Raw genomic sequence first — 16,357 nt, 5'->3', positions numbered from 1 at the left:
ACTATAAAATAGCAAAACGGATAGGGCGTTCAATGGGAAATGACGTAGGAAATTAAATTAAACGAAGATAATTTAGAAACAATAATAATTTACAATGCTCTCATTTATAGAAAAAGCTTTATTGCATCATCAATAATACAAGCACAATACAAAAATTACGCCATTGGTAGACCAACAATTAATTATTTTTCCAACTCAGGTAACAAATAAAAATTAAAACGAATAAAACTGGATCCGTATCAGAACTTGTTATAATTATGGGAGGATATAAAGAAAAAGAAAAATATTTAATTTATCCGACGGCAATTTCTTCTTATCTGGCCTTGGGTTCCGGTGAGGACTTGGACCGAGGCTAGCTTGATCATAGCCTGGTTGAATCGGGTCAAGAAGAGGTTCGAATTGCCTGCTAATTGCTGCACAATCCACCTAGTAGACCAATCCGAAGCCAATGCTTGATCAATTGGGAGAATACCTTTGTTCTGGAGGAGTTGCTTGTAAAAACTATTGTCCACTTTGAGAGCACTGGATGGGTCATCAAGGAAGACAAAGTTGTTGAAATTTGAGAACCTAGGGCACACCATGTTGCTCAGTATTTGGACATAGATTGGGTTCAAGCTTGGGTCAGGCTTGCCAGTTCCTCTGAAATTATAAAGCCTATCCCTGATTATAGAACAATGAGTAACTCCAACAGTGTGGCCACCTGGATGCATGAGATACATATATGTATAAGCAATTTGGCATGCAATTAATATTGATGAGCTCAAATTCAATTTGCTTTAATGTAACTAATTAAATATTACCCAATAGAAGAACCATGTCGTAGGTATTGAGACCCTTGGATTGGAAGACTTGAATTGATTGTCGAACTGTAATGGAAGGTGATGGGAGATTAACACGTGAAGCAAGTGAGATAGTCCCGTCCCTCCTCCCCAGAGGAACCTGATAAGATAATCCTCCAGCCTTGCTCCAGAAATGAATACACCATTAATTAGTTTATTCTCCATATATGCAGAAATGCAATTGTTTTTAACTGTATATATAAGCATGTAGAAGATGAAATTAAGTTGCCAGTGCTATAGCATCTCTCGTTGCAGCGATAATGATATCTGCACAGGAGACAACACCAGGGCATGCCGCCTCCACTGCTGCCTTTGCTCGATCGATTAGGTCGTAGCCAAACACACTCAAGTTTGGAGGTGCAGTCTTTTCACTAAATGGACCATCCAGTAGTATGGATGCATCACAACCCTAGATTAATATTTCATCTAGACGTTAGTACGTAAAAACTTTATGTATATATATAAATTTAAATTACTACTGTTGGTATAAATGCCCCACATACGTTAACGAAGCAGTCGTGGAATTGCATGCGGAGGAGAGCGGCGACGATCTTGGAGTCTGCGAAGAATCGCTGCCGCACGACGCCTGCGATGATGGCCTCGACGTCCTTGGTGCCGCATTTGCCTCTGTAGAAGCCATACTGCAGTGCACCGTGACAGGTAGTGCCAAAGCTGATCAGCAGGAGGAGGAAGACAGTGGCATTGAGGAGCATTGGGGACTTCATCTTTAGCTAGTTAGCTTGTAGCTAGCTAGAGATATATGAATAAATGTTTTGAGTGAGACAATGTATGGCTGGCATGTGTTATTTATAGGGTTGGGTTTGGGGTTTGTTGGTACGTACAGCTGTTCCACGAAGATGGAGATCACGTTTACTATAAGCCTTACACTTGGTTTTGTTATGCTTGTTTTTGACTTGATCGAAACCAGCCTTAATTTTAGGAAGTTATTAATTGCACTTCAAGGCGTTAATGATTAATTTTGCGTAAATGCTAGATGCTGTATTCTAGAATAGAGTTTTGTGATTTGCACGTACAGATTAAGTCTACAGGTAGCATGCATACGTAGAGTAGTTGCCAAAATATCAATTAAGCTGGGTATTTATTTGGAGAGCCCCACATAAATCTTAGCACGATCGACTTCATGATTTCTTTTCCTCTTTGGAAGACGAACCAATATTGGAAACAGCGGTAGCTAGTCGGAAAGAGCCGGGCTCCAACTTAACCTTATTCCAAAATTCTTATATTGCTTCTTAATCTTGACTTGCTGGGTAGTTAATTTGGTCATATCGAATTTGCTACTGGTGGAGCTCCACATATACTAACTCATTTCTTCAGTCCTACTTATTTTACATTTACATTCGTATATGGGCGATTGGCAACCCAACCTCTGAATGCAACTTTAATATCTCCCAAGAACTAAAGATCTGTAGATTAATTGTTCGTATACCCTCTGCCTGAAAGCTAATAGATGTCTCAAGCTAGTTATAGATCTTTGAAAGAGACTCTCCAAGACAATCACAGATTGCAACAAGTATTACGTAATTACCTCCTCAAGATAAGTTATGAAAAACCTCTAAAACTAACGACATATAATGCAGTAAACTCATTTTTGAGTTTGATTACAAATGGGCACGTTCGAAGGCTCGTGGCTGCAGGCTCTTTTTTTTCCCCCGACTTCTACTTGTACAATGTTTGAACAACTTGTGAGTGCATGTCGATCAAAAAGTCCTTCGGATATAAAAACTCATGTTCGACCGACCTGGGGACACCTTTCAACTTGAGAAACACACTTTTGTATCTCAAAACATTTGTAGGGCGTTTGAACGCTAGTGCTCAACTTCATCTCTACAGCCTTCTTTCTCAATAAATCTTATCTTCAACCTGTGTTCATTACAAAATATCTAGACATAAAATAATTATTTTAATCGCATTTACTGACTTATAAAACTTTACAATCTCCCTCTTTAGCAATTTGTGATAAAATAAATTTTATAAATACATGATGTCTAATACAGCTAATTAACATTAACTTATACTTTCAAAAACAATCACATAGCAAGTGAAAAAGCAAGTGTGGTAGAAATTAAATAAAGATATAATGATTAAAGTACAAGATCAATGTCATGGTAATAAGAATAAGCGATCATGATAATAAGAATATCTTTATCAAGTGGCTTCATGGACAAGATGAATACTTCTGAAGGTTTCACTTGAGTACCAGACTACAGAGTGATGATAAGAAAAATTCAAAAAGACAAACTTCACATGGAGAATCTCTCCTCGTTGTAATAAAAATATACTATCAAACATCACTGCAGCCAGGTCAACTATTTTCTCATACAATATCACATGGATTAGAGAGGCTCGTTCCAGATTAATAAATGTGTGTTTCCATTGCAATTTCAATTAGGACCAAGAACAGTGTTACGAACTAGATCTGGAATGATTTGCTCATATAAAAAACTATGAAAAACATATAATAGCGCCAATAGTTAGGGTTCTTTTGGCTCTAGTTTGAGTGGATTTAGAGTTCAAAACAAGAAGTTATAGCCAAAAGGTGAGGGAAGGTAAGAATCAGGCCTAAATGGATTATCTGAGTTAAAACAATCATTGGAGGGTTGTAGGCGGTCGTGGGATGGTGGAGGTCGACCGTAAGGGTGGGCGAATTCAAGAGGAAGATGGTGGCTAGGGTTTAGAAGTTTAGAAGGATTCTAGGGTTAAAATCTACTCTTAGAAAAAAATAAAGATGATCTAACAACTCAAATAAAAGATAAATGTATAATAATAAAATAACTAAACTCAATATTTACTCCATCCGTACTAAATAACCCATGACCTCTCCTATCTATAGGAGTAGAGTTATAGTGGAGTCGGATCCAATTTGCCCTATTGGACTTACATCTACTTTAATTTGATATTAAAAATAAGAAAAAATAATATAACTGACTAGACTTGACTTGACTAACTTGACACGCGTGGATGGATCATAATAATCTACCATATTTTCGGTAGCTTGCTCTCAGAGTAACTAGTAAAAATCCACCCACCGGCCTGGCTTACATTGTGTTCAAGCTTCTAGTAGGTCCACCTTAGTTAGCTAACAGGGGCCCACTAGGTCGTTCCACCAATCGTTGGGTTCCCAACTGGTTCATGCACAGTGTTGAGTTGGTTTGTGCCCTACCTCGTGATACGTGTACTTTATCTCTATGCTCCACTTGCCCTATCCCTAGCCCTAACCCTAGGGCTAAAAATGTGTTTTGGCCTACGGATGCCACCATTGGATGCATGAGTATGGTGGCAACTAGGTTAGGTTGTAGGTCGCTAGTAGTCGACCTTTGGCTAGTATTACATTTTCAATGCTTAATTAACTTCTCAAGATTAGGTATGAAAAACCTAAAAATATTTCCATATATAATGCAGGAAATCTGAAACTCATCTTTGCGTTCAAATACAAATGGGCACGTTAAGGCTCGTGCTCATGTGCTTTTTATTCCCAACTCATTCACATGACGTTCAAACAACCTACGAATGCATGCCAATCAAAAAGTCTATTTCTTCGGACGTAAAACCTCGTGTTTGAACGACTTGCGAACACCTTTCAACTTTAGGAAACACACCTTTGTATGTCAGACGTTCTCTGTATGTCAAACGTAAAACCTCGTATTTCTTCGAACATAAAACGTCATAAAAAGTCTATTCGTTCTTTGTCTTGGCAAACATGTGCAGGCATTCGAACGCGCTAAATGCTTTTTATTCTCAACTAATTCACATAACGTTCAAACAACCTATGAATGCATGTTAATCAAAAAGTCTATGATGTGATTCGGAGTAGATCGGATCACCTCGAAAGACATTGGGATTGATATATCAAGTCTAGTTATCGTATTTACTATTCTTATGTGATTTAGTCAAAGTCTTAGTATGTTAGGATTTTATTTAACTAGCTAAATTCAGCTTTGCATAGTTTCGGGAAAATATTCGCAAAATATTCTACATATATTGAAATAATATCAAACGAGTTGGATATTGTAAATATCTATTTTTACAACTTTGGTATTTACAGCTTCTCCAAATTCAGAATCTATCTGTGGAAAAATGAAGGGTCAATCCAAGAAGATAAGGAAGACTAGTTTAGTTAAATTTGTTTAGGACTTTTTGATTTAATCTCTATAAATAAGGCCTTATGGCTTGTATCTTAGGCATGCTTGAAATGAAAGATTAATTGGCTTTTTCCCTGGCATCTCTCTCAACTAGGCCACCAGCCCCTACATCTCTCTCCTCCCTCTTCACTAACTAGCGCCACCTCTTTCGTTAGCAAGGTCTCGTCTAGCTTCTAATCTCTCTTTTCTGCCGACCCCCTTAGGCCCGTAGGGTAGACCTATTTCTCCCCCTTCGTCTTTTTATCTTAACCGTCTCTACCTTCAAAGTAGATTGGATCACTCTATTTCTTCGGACGTAAAACCTCGTGTTTGAACGACTTACAAACATCTTTCAACTTGAGGAAACACACGTTTGTATGACATAACATTCCCAAGCGTTTGAACGCTAGTACTCAACTTAATCTCTTACAACCTTCTTTCTCAATTAATCTTATCCTCAACTTGTGTTCATTACAAAATATCTAAACATATAAATAATTAGTTTAATTGCATTTGCTGACTTATAAAACTTTACCATCTCCCCCTTTAGCAATTTTTGACAAAATAAATTTTATAAAATACACGATGTCTTATACTACCAATTATTAACTAAGCATATCACAAGTGAAGAAGATTAATATTAACATATAATTCCAAAGACAACCACATAGCAAGGGAAAATCAAGTGTGGCAGAAACTAAATAAAGATATTATGATTAAGCACAAGATCAAATGTCATGATAATGAGAATATCTTTATCAAGTGGCTTCATGGATGGCTTCATGGAGGAGATTGATACTTCAGAAGGTTTCACTTGAGCCCCAAAATACATAGTAATGATAAGAAAAATTCTAAAAGACAAACTTCATAAGGAGAATCCCTCCTCGTTGTAGTAAAATACAATCAAACATCACTATAGTCAGGTCAACTATTTTCTCAAATTAATAAATGAGTATGTTTTCATCCCACTTTTAATTAGGACTAAGAACAATGTTATGAACCTGATCTGGAATGGTCTGTTTGTATAAAAAAATTATGAAAATTTAATAGATGATAGCCTCACTAGCTAAAGTTCTTTTAGCTCTAGTTTGAGTGGATGCATGTCAATCAAAAATTCTATTTCTTCGGACATAAAAACTCATGTTCGAACGACTTGGAAACACCTTTCAACTTGAGGAAACACACCCTTTATATGTCAGAACATTTGTAAGGCATTCAAACTCTAGTGCTCAACTTCATCTTATCCTCAACTTGTGTTATATTAATATCTAGTCATAAAATAATTATTTTAGTCGCATTTGCTGACTTATAAAACTTTACAATCTCTCCATTTAGGACAAAATAAATTTTATAAAATACACAATGTCTAGTCAAGAGGATCATCACTTTGAAATTTTGGAAAATCAATATGTACTAATCGTCCTAGTACATCAAAGTCATTGTCGGGATCATAGCCTTGACCCGACCTAGCTATGGGAGGGTGTGTTGCTATCGATATGCATCCCTCCTCCGCTGCATGAAATCACGTCGGTGTGTCATACTCCAACCACTCCTCGTCATCTTCATATAAAGTTTACACACATGTCCTACGGATCTTCTTAGTTTACACCAGCCTAGGGGTAGCAGCAGTCTCTCACGCCATGGGGTGTGGAAGGAGCGGCTCATTATTGTGGATGATGTGGCCCATAGGCTAGCTGAAGTTGATGGTTGATGCCAAGGTGTTAAGGTCTCACCTTGTTCCAACAACGAATAGCTTTGTGAGTGGTGTGATGGTCTTCCTTGCTCTCATTACTAGTCTTCACCAATCTTTCTAGGATCATGCTGGTTGATACTAAGGCAGCCATCAACGCGGACACGAGACTTTCCATGGTCATTGGACTTTCCGGGGGAAAATCCTTTCTTCATGCTTCAGACCTTGGTGTTTTCATGTTTGCTCCTTCCTCCGATGCATTTGGTTCTTTTATTTTCCTTCTAAAAGCAATAACTCCAGCGGTCGCCATTAATGGTGCATCTGAGGTCAGTATGGCTTTGATACCACTATTAGGGTTTTTTTTTAAGAGATACAATCAATCAGCTCAGTTTGATCTAGGGTAGAACTTTTGAGAACAACTACGGGTGATCTAGATTAATAAATGAGTGTGTTTTCATCCCACTTTTAATTAGGACAAAGAATAATGTTACGAACTAGATCTGGAATGATATGCTCGTATGAAAAATTATAAAAAATGAATGATAGCCTCAGTAGTCAAGGGTTTTTTTTTCTCTAGTTTGAGTGGATTCAGAGTTCAAAATAAGAAGTTATGGCCAAAAGGTGAGGGAAGGTAAGAATTGGGCTAAAATGGATTATCTAACAATGTGACAATCATCGGAGGGTGGCAAACGACTATGAGATGGTGGAGGTCGGTCGTAAGGGTGGATAGCTTTTAGAGGAAAATGGTGGCTAAAATTTGAAAGCTTGGAAGGATTTTATGGTTAAGATCTACTCTTAGAAAAATAAATATAATTTAATAACTCAAATAAAAGATAAATGCATAATAATAAAATAACTAAATATTCACTCTATTTATACTAAATAACCCATGATCTCTCATTTCTATAGGAGTAGAGTCATAGTGGGCCAGATCTAATTCACCCAATTGGACTTTCATCTACTTTAATTTGATATTAAAAATAAGAAGCAAAGATAACCAACTAGATTTAACTCGATTGACTCGACCCACATGGATGGATTATAACAATCCACCATGCTTTTAACACCTTGTCCTCAAAGTGTCTAGTGACAATCCACTCATCGACCTAGCTTGCGTCACATTTAGACTTCTAACAGGTCCGACTTAGTCAGCTAACGCGAACCCATCAGATTATTCCACTAGTCATCATCGAGCTCATACTAGGGCCCCAAGTTGGGCTTATAGGTTCCCAACTGGTTCATGTGAGGTGTTGGGTTGATTCGTGAATTTTTGCTCTACCTCATGATACTTGTGCTTCATCTCTCCCCTCCACTTTCCCTAATCCTATCCCTATCCCTAGGGTTAAAAACATGTTTTGGCCTAGGGACGCTACCATTGGCTGCATGGGTGGTGGTGATAGCTAGGTTAGGTTGTGGGATGCTAGTAGTTGACCTCTGATTAGGCCTTGCGATGGCGAAACAACGACAAGCGACGGTAGAGGAAGAAAATTGAGCTCGATTTGCTATAGTAGTAACCATGGCGCATCACCAGCGGTTCCACTAGCTCTAGGTGGCTGGGGATAGGGCCCAAGGTCCCACTATAGTGGAGTCGTGGCAGTTTAGAGATTTGCGGAAGCCACCTTACTGTGGCTTGGCTCAAGCGATATTGCCACGAGCATGGCTGTTAGGTTAAGCCAGAGACAGTTGCCATCGGATATGGTGGCCATCATTGGATGGGAGTCAGGCTAGAGAAGTTAGCAGTGGCTGCCAGTGGTTGTGGAAGTGTCGGACTGGTAGCCACTAGCTGCAATTTTACTATAGTGAGAATGGTCATCGATTGCAATCTTCTAATTTGTGTTGGCATGAACAGCAGGCATGGTTCGGGTGCAGGATGTCCAAGAAAGGTGCTACCAGTGATGGCTTGGACTAAGGAGGACTAGATCACAGCTGGTGGAAAACTAAGGTTTGAGCTCTAGCTTCCACCGGGGCTAGGGATGTTAGTGATAGAGCCGTCACTAGGGGCTGCTCCGATGCCGCATTTGCGATGAGAAAGGTTGGCGAAGATAGCAGGAGCTCTAGTATGACCAGTGCAAGCGCCTTGATCGCGGTTAGGGGCTCCACTCCATCTCCCTCACAAGTGGAGGATAATGACCAAGATGGTGGCAGTTCCACGGTGGTCAATCGTAGACGAAAACAAATTTGGATAGCCTTTTTTTTAGAAAAAAAAAAACTTAGATCTAGATACAGATATGGGTGTAATATTATCGCATTCGGATTCAGAAATCGGATATGAGTATAAGAATTTTGGAATAAGGTTACTTTCCGACTAGCTACCGCTGTTTCCAATATTGGTTCGTCTTCCAAAGAGGAAAAGAAATCATGAAGTCGATCGTGCTAAGATTTATGTGGGGCTCTCCAAATAAATACCCAGCTTAATTGATATTTTGGCAACTACTCTACGTATGCATGCTACCTGTAGACTTAATCTGTACGTGCAAATCACAAAACTCTATTCTAGAATACAGCATCTAGCATTTACGCAAAATTAATCATTAACGCCTTGAAGTGCAATTAATAACTTCCTAAAATTAAGGCTGGTTTCGATCAAGTCAAAAACAAGCATAACAAAACCAAGTGTAAGGCTTATAGTAAACGTGATCTCCATCTTCGTGCAACAGCTGTACGTACCAACAAACCCCAAACCCAACCCTATAAATAACACATGCCAGCCATACATTGTCTCACTCAAAACATTTATTCATATATCTCTAGCTAGCTACAAGCTAACTAGCTAAAGATGAAGTCCCCAATGCTCCTCAATGCCACTGTCTTCCTCCTCCTGCTGATCAGCTTTGGCACTACCTGTCACGGTGCACTGCAGTATGGCTTCTACAGAGGCAAATGCGGCACCAAGGACGTCGAGGCCATCATCGCAGGCGTCGTGCGGCAGCGATTCTTCGCAGACTCCAAGATCGTCGCCGCTCTCCTCCGCATGCAATTCCACGACTGCTTCGTTAACGTATGTGGGGCATTTATACCAACAGTAGTAATTTAAATTTATATATATACATAAAGTTTTTACGTACTAACGTCTAGATGAAATATTAATCTAGGGTTGTGATGCATCCATACTACTGGATGGTCCATTTAGTGAAAAGACTGCACCTCCAAACTTGAGTGTGTTTGGCTACGACCTAATCGATCGAGCAAAGGCAGCAGTGGAGACGGCATGCCCTGGTGTTGTCTCCTGTGCAGATATCATTATCGCTGCAACGAGAGATGCTATAGCACTGGTAACTTAATTTCATCTTCTACATGCTTATATATACAGTTAAAAACAATTGCATTTCTGCATATATGGAGAATAAACTAATTAATGGTGTATTCATTTCTGGAACAAGGCTGGAGGATTATCTTATCAGGTTCCCCTGGGGAGGAGGGACGGGACTATCTCACTTGCTTCACGTGTTAATCTCCCATCACCTTCCATTACAGTTCGACAATCAATTCAAGTCTTCCAATCCAAGGGTCTCAATACCTACGACATGGTTCTTCTATTGGGTAATATTTAATTAGTTACATTAAAGCAAATTGAATTTGAGCTCATCAATATTAATTGCATGCCAAATTGCTTATACATATATGTATCTCATGCATCCAGGTGGCCACACTGTTGGAGTTACTCATTGTTCTATAATCAGGGATAGGCTTTATAATTTCAGAGGAACTGGCAAGCCTGACCCAAGCTTGAACCCAATCTATGTCCAAATACTGAGCAACATGGTGTGCCCTAGGTTCTCAAATTTCAACAACTTTGTCTTCCTTGATGACCCATCCAGTGCTCTCAAAGTGGACAATAGTTTTTACAAGCAACTCCTCCAGAACAAAGGTATTCTCCCAATTGATCAAGCATTGGCTTCGGATTGGTCTACTAGGTGGATTGTGCAGCAATTAGCAGGCAATTCGAATCTCTTCTTGACCCGATTCAACCAGGCTATGGTCAAGCTAGCCTCGGTCCAAGTCCTCACCGGAACCCAAGGCCAGATAAGAAGAAATTGCCGTCGGATAAATTAAATAATTTTCTTTTTCTTTATATCCTCCCATAATTATAACAAGTTCTGATGCGGATCCAGTTTTATTCGTTTTAATTTTCATTTATTACCTGAGTTGGAAAAATAATTAATTGTTGGTCTACCAACACCAACTGTGGCGTAATTTTCGTATTATGATTCTATTATTGATGATGCAATAAAATTTCTTCCACAAAGGAGAGGATTGTAACGCAGATTCTAACTGCACCTAAGACGAAAATACAGAAAAATGGGGTGAAGGTGGAGGTGACGAGTGATGGTGATGAAGAGGTGAGAGAGATGATAATAGTGATGGATTGTGTGGAATGTGGTATTGAAGAGATAAGGATGAAGAGAGAGAAGTTGGTTGAGATCCCAAGGAGGAGGGAGGACTTGACAGTCACGGGAAATTAGAGGTAACCGACATCGAGATGGCACACGGCTAGGGCTTGAATGAAAAGGGAGAATAATTAGGGTAGAGAGAAAGCGAAAGGATAGAAAATCAATATTCATTCATAATGATCTTATAGGTTGCCATCCACATCTTAAGAGGGTAACCTAACAAGCCAAAATGATAAATAATAACTCTAGAAATAATGAATTCTCGCCGACTGCGTTCGAATGCGCAATTCGCGTTCATTATCGATGTGAGTGTATGCAGGTGTTCGCATGCGGGCATTCGAAAGGGGTCAATCACCCACAAATTGTGTTCTCTGTCGATGCGAATACCTGTAGGCGTTCGAATGCAACCCCTCCTCCCGCTCCCCCTCTCTGCGCTCGAACGTGACATATAGAATTTTTATTATTTTTGAAGAAAACAACTAGAACAAAATAAAATTAGATCTCCCTAGGTTGTATCAATGCTCGAGATGACTCAGTGTGGTATGAATCACACGAGTTTAATAGATGTCAGACAAATAATATTTGCTGGCGCATCTAAATGTTAAAATATAAACCTTTTACAGTATACACATCTGTTGGTTATGGTTCCGACTTTTCGTAAATGCTAATACATATATTTTGCCTAGCATGTATCTAAATGCAGGCACATATATTTTTTTCTAGCATTTATAAATGTTGCGCATCTAACTTAAATTAATTTAATTACACAATAGTAAAAGTATTAACTAGAGTTTATAATTGTTAGCTAAATTATTTGTGCCGGTGACTATTTACGCTGGCTAACATATTTATTATGGCGCATAAACCACTTGGAACAAAGCTTTTGCAAGGGTTGCTAATTAAATGCTCGCAAAAACCTTTACCAACTAGGGTTTGCATGGCGTTTGTGTATATACCGGTAAAACTTTTGCTCGATGTTTAAACAGTTTCTTGTGGTATATAAAAACGCTAGCAAAACCTTATTTTGATATAGTGCTAATTATGATAGTTTTTTGGGGTTAATAAAGATTGAAAAGAAAGATTTTATAGCGAAAGAAGGGGCGTTCGAGAAAAGATATTTTTATTGTATTTGGGAGAGATTAGAGCTTCAAAATATTTGTATTTGCATCTATATTAGTGGATTAAAGTATTGCATGTAGATATGGGCACATAGCCAAATCTTGTCTAAATCGTTCTCTGTTTTGTAGTATGCATATATTTGGTATTCTTAATTGTGGTTGTCTTGAATGATTAGTAGTTATGTACTTATAGTGTAAAGCCCACACTAGGTAGCTGGGCACCCATGCGTATACATCCAGTACGCGCAGTGGCACACACGATAGAACTTATGGGGTTATCATGCATAGATACACCTGAACTCACATAATTCATCTTTAAATAAATCATGCTATCATCCAAATGAACATGTTAATATATCAATATCCAAATCATGCTGGACTACCATATAAGCTAGCATGACCCACACAAGCTACATAAACCACTAAGATACAACTAATACAATTAATACATGAGTAAAATTTAATTTAACATGTATTATATAAATAATCGTCTAATATAATAGAGTACAAATATATCAAATATCAGCAAATAAGCTATCTTCTTCTATATCATCTCACATCTAGCTCACCTCGTCTTTGCCCTAAATTATTATTTCGTGATATCTCATGTCATATTAGGTACCTCATATTTAGAAGGTTAGAAAATAAATAAAGATAGTTATGAGCTAAAGGCTCAATAAATAGATCTTGCTCCGAATTAGTATAGCCAAATAAAGAGTAAATCATATACTAGATATTAATAATTACAAAAAAGTATGATGTCATGTATGAGTATGTAAATGTATCATTAATATTATATAAATATATAGTAAATATTATATCATAACTAATTAAGTATATAATTCTTGATAATGTGTAAATAAATCTTTAGCTATATCATCATCATAACTCTCTTTAATATAACATATATGATACATGCTGATAATGACTATGCTACAATATGAAATGCAACCATAAGAATGCATGATGACTACTTAATAATGATGTATATCAAATGATAATGAAATCATATGTATTTCTCAATATCTCAATTGTCAATGTCATCTCGATATAACATATCATACTAAACCATTATATATGGTCAATACTTGGTACCCAATCTCATCATCTTGCTCGTAGGCTCAAAGAATACTTTGCCATCCACTAAAGCTATATCAATCATAATCAAACCCTAACATATGTTAAAGGTATATCAACATCCATCTAGATCGGATACCCGACTAACTGATAAAAATTACATAAGGGTAGCTTGCCACATGCATGCCCAAACGAACGACAAGTGTCTGATTGTTTGTGCACGTCAGATTCAACTGACATCGGACATGGGTCAATTTCACATATCAGAGATCATAATCATCATATTAGGGCACTCTTAACCGTGGCACCAACTCAGCTATCCTTATGCTTTCACTATCAACTTTCCTATCAATAAAATTTATGCATTTCTAAATGATAGATCACATGGATTTATCTAATATTATAATAGATTATGCATAGAAATATAGGTGGTATGAAAATTAAACAAAATTTATTGCAATGCAATTTCCAATCATATATCTAACACATGAATACTTATGCTAGAGATTATCTCGATATAAAGACATAATAATATAATCATCTCCAATCATCTCTATATATCATCAATATATTCATATCTAAGATCAATCTATTCGAATAATAAAATAAGCTCAACTATAATTATCTCTATGTAAAATTGTATAATCATATTGGAGGCCAAAACAAAATACGTATATATATATATAATCGTAATATAAGAAAGTTCTTTAGGACTTAAGGCTACTTATCGGCTGATTAGAAGACACAAAATATGTACTCCTCATGTGGTCGGATCATAACACCGCACCAAAAGCATCACCAAATCGTACCAACCTCCTCCACAAATTCCACCACTAATCTCGCATATCTTGGATTAATTACCAATTAGGCCCAAATGACACTATCTATTTACTGGCAATCGATGAAATGCCATTAAATGTTAAGACATTTACCAGTATGTTTATTGATTGTCAACAAAAAAATTTACCAGCAATCAAAAGTGCCACTAAAAGTAGCATAAATGTCACTATTTATAATATTCCTAAGCACATATTAAATGTCACTAAATATGATTAAAAATATCAATATTGATCTATAGTGATATTTTTTTGACTGTCGATATAGTCAGAATTTCTTGTAGTATGTATCTCGAGGAGAAGGGAAGATTTGTCAGCATTGTAAGTTTTATAAAAATCAAGTTTGGCATAGCTGCAAGGTTGTCGCAATATAACTTGTGATAGGCTTTTACAAAATTATAATAGTTGGGTTTTCCACGGTGTAGATACACGATACACGATACACGATACACGATACACGATACACGATACACGATCATCTTTTCCTATAAACAATATAAACAATGGAAGGGAACAGTAATCGAGCACCACGCCAACTACCAACATGACAAAATACTCAACTTGATGAGCGATGAATTTCGAAAACGGGCCAAATATTTTGGGAAAACTATGAGACTAGAGAGCGTCTAAATGCAAATGCGGAGAAGTTTCACGAGAATCAAATATGCCGAAAAACAATAAAATTCTGGCTTCTGATACCACCACAGTGTAGCCTCTTGAAATAGAGAAAGGATGGGTGGTGCGGAGGGTCGATTTCCGTTGGTCCCGACCGGCGGGGAGGATGTGCATCTTAGACATGCGTCCTCGTCTAAGTCTACCAGTCATGGCGGGGAGGGCCGACACCACAAGGTGAACAATGGTCATATCCCTAACGAGATCTCGGCCAAGCTTGGGGAGCTGACGGAAGAATATTGTACTATAATAGAACCGGAGGTGTTGGAGAAGTGCCGGTGGAAGCTTATTTTAATATACCATTAATTTCTAAAATTTACCTATCATAAGAAAGGGTTACCAAAAGAGACAAAAATAAATAAATAAATAAATCCGCAAAAATATTGAAAGTCACGAAGCGTGTATGGTGGCAGATATCTAACTCAACTAAAGTTTCCCATACAAGTCAAAATTTCAAAATTTATACATTAATTAAGGAAAAGGTAGAGTTAGAACTAGCTCCTGATTGTACAACCGTCAAAATCAAGTCTAACAAGGTTACAGCTTGAACCCGACTAACTTTAACCCAATTAAGCTCGGCCTAGACCCAGTTTGAGCTTGGCCCGACTTGAGCCTAAAATAGTAATGGGCAACACAAGTTAGGCTTTTGCCTACCTGGCGTAGTCAAATTCGTTGTGTTTGCCCATTTCTATACTTTTTTAGTTCCACATTAGAGATTTATTTATTAGATACCACTATATAAGTATGTTCTTATGAAAAATAACTAAAATATTTTCGTGGGAGGCCCATTATATCTAGCCCATTATGATATAATATTTTTATAACACCATATGATAGACCCGTTATGCTCGGCTCAAGCTCGATAATAAGAATATAATATTCTAGCCTGACTCGATCGAAGAATAAATACTTCAGCATAGTCATCCTAAAAAGCTAGGCCTAAATCCAACCAGGCCTACTTGATTCTCACCTCTGTCTTAGTCTATCTAAATAGATCCTCTACATTGTATGTGTAATAACCCAAGTAGGGTTAAAAAAAAGAAAGAAAGAAAGAAAAGGTAGCCTCGTGCCCAAGCTGCATGAGCAGCTTGCATGGTGAGGCGCCACACGTCCACCGCCGCTGCCGCAGTCAACCAGCTGGCCGTGGCGGGCCTCGGACCGCCATCCTTTTCCCTCTCCACCGCCTCTCTCTCTCCTTCTCTCTCTGTCTCTCTCCCTCTCTCTCTGTCTCTCTCCCTTTCTCTCTGTCCTTCTCTCTCTCTCTCGGCCACCCTCTCACTCTACTCTCTCTCTATTTCTCTTTCGCACTCCTTTCTCTCCTCATTACCGACACCTTCCCTAGAGCCGCCGCCACCGGTGAGACCTCTCACTCTCCCTCTCTTTCCTTTTCTTCCTCTCTCTCTCTCTCTTTCCTTTTCTTCCTCTCTCTCTCTCTCTCTCTCCTTCTCTCTTTCTTGCCTTAAGTTCAGGCTCGCCGTAGCCGAGCTGTCGGCGAGAGGCCGGCCGCTGGCTGGCCAGTAGCGGCCGAGCCTATCCTCGCCAGCCCGGGTCCGCTCCCTCCTCCCTTCTCCTTCTTCTCTTCTCTTCTCTTTTTC

The 16,357-nt window shown here is 38.3% G+C and overlaps 2 protein-coding genes across 2 annotated transcripts; one reads left to right on the top strand and one right to left on the bottom strand.

Moving 5' to 3' along the window:
• Positions 1-267: 267 nt before the first annotated feature.
• Positions 268-1,564, bottom strand: LOC140785502 (peroxidase 57-like). Its single transcript, XM_073133349.1, has 4 exons — positions 1,343-1,564; positions 1,069-1,248; positions 801-960; positions 268-700 (listed from the first exon to the last, which is right to left on the bottom strand). The coding sequence occupies exons 1-4, from the start codon at positions 1,562-1,564 to the stop codon at positions 288-290; spliced, it is 975 nt and encodes a 324-aa protein (XP_072989450.1). The 3' UTR covers positions 268-287.
• A 7,880-nt stretch (positions 1,565-9,444) lies between these two features.
• LOC140785499 (peroxidase 57-like) lies at positions 9,445-10,721 on the top strand. Its single transcript, XM_073133346.1, has 4 exons — positions 9,445-9,666; positions 9,761-9,940; positions 10,049-10,208; positions 10,309-10,721. Exons 1-4 carry the CDS (start codon positions 9,445-9,447, stop codon positions 10,719-10,721), a joined length of 975 nt encoding a protein of 324 aa, XP_072989447.1.
• The last annotated feature ends 5,636 nt before the right edge of the window (positions 10,722-16,357 follow it).

This window comes from Typha latifolia, chromosome 4 (genome assembly GCF_019914945.1).
Source record: "Typha latifolia isolate L0001 chromosome 4, TyphaL0001v2, whole genome shotgun sequence".
In the NCBI taxonomy this organism is placed as follows: Eukaryota; Viridiplantae; Streptophyta; class Magnoliopsida; order Poales; family Typhaceae; genus Typha; species Typha latifolia.
The sequence above is the reverse complement of the archived record's forward strand: the minus strand, read 5'-3'. Positions and strand labels throughout refer to the sequence as shown.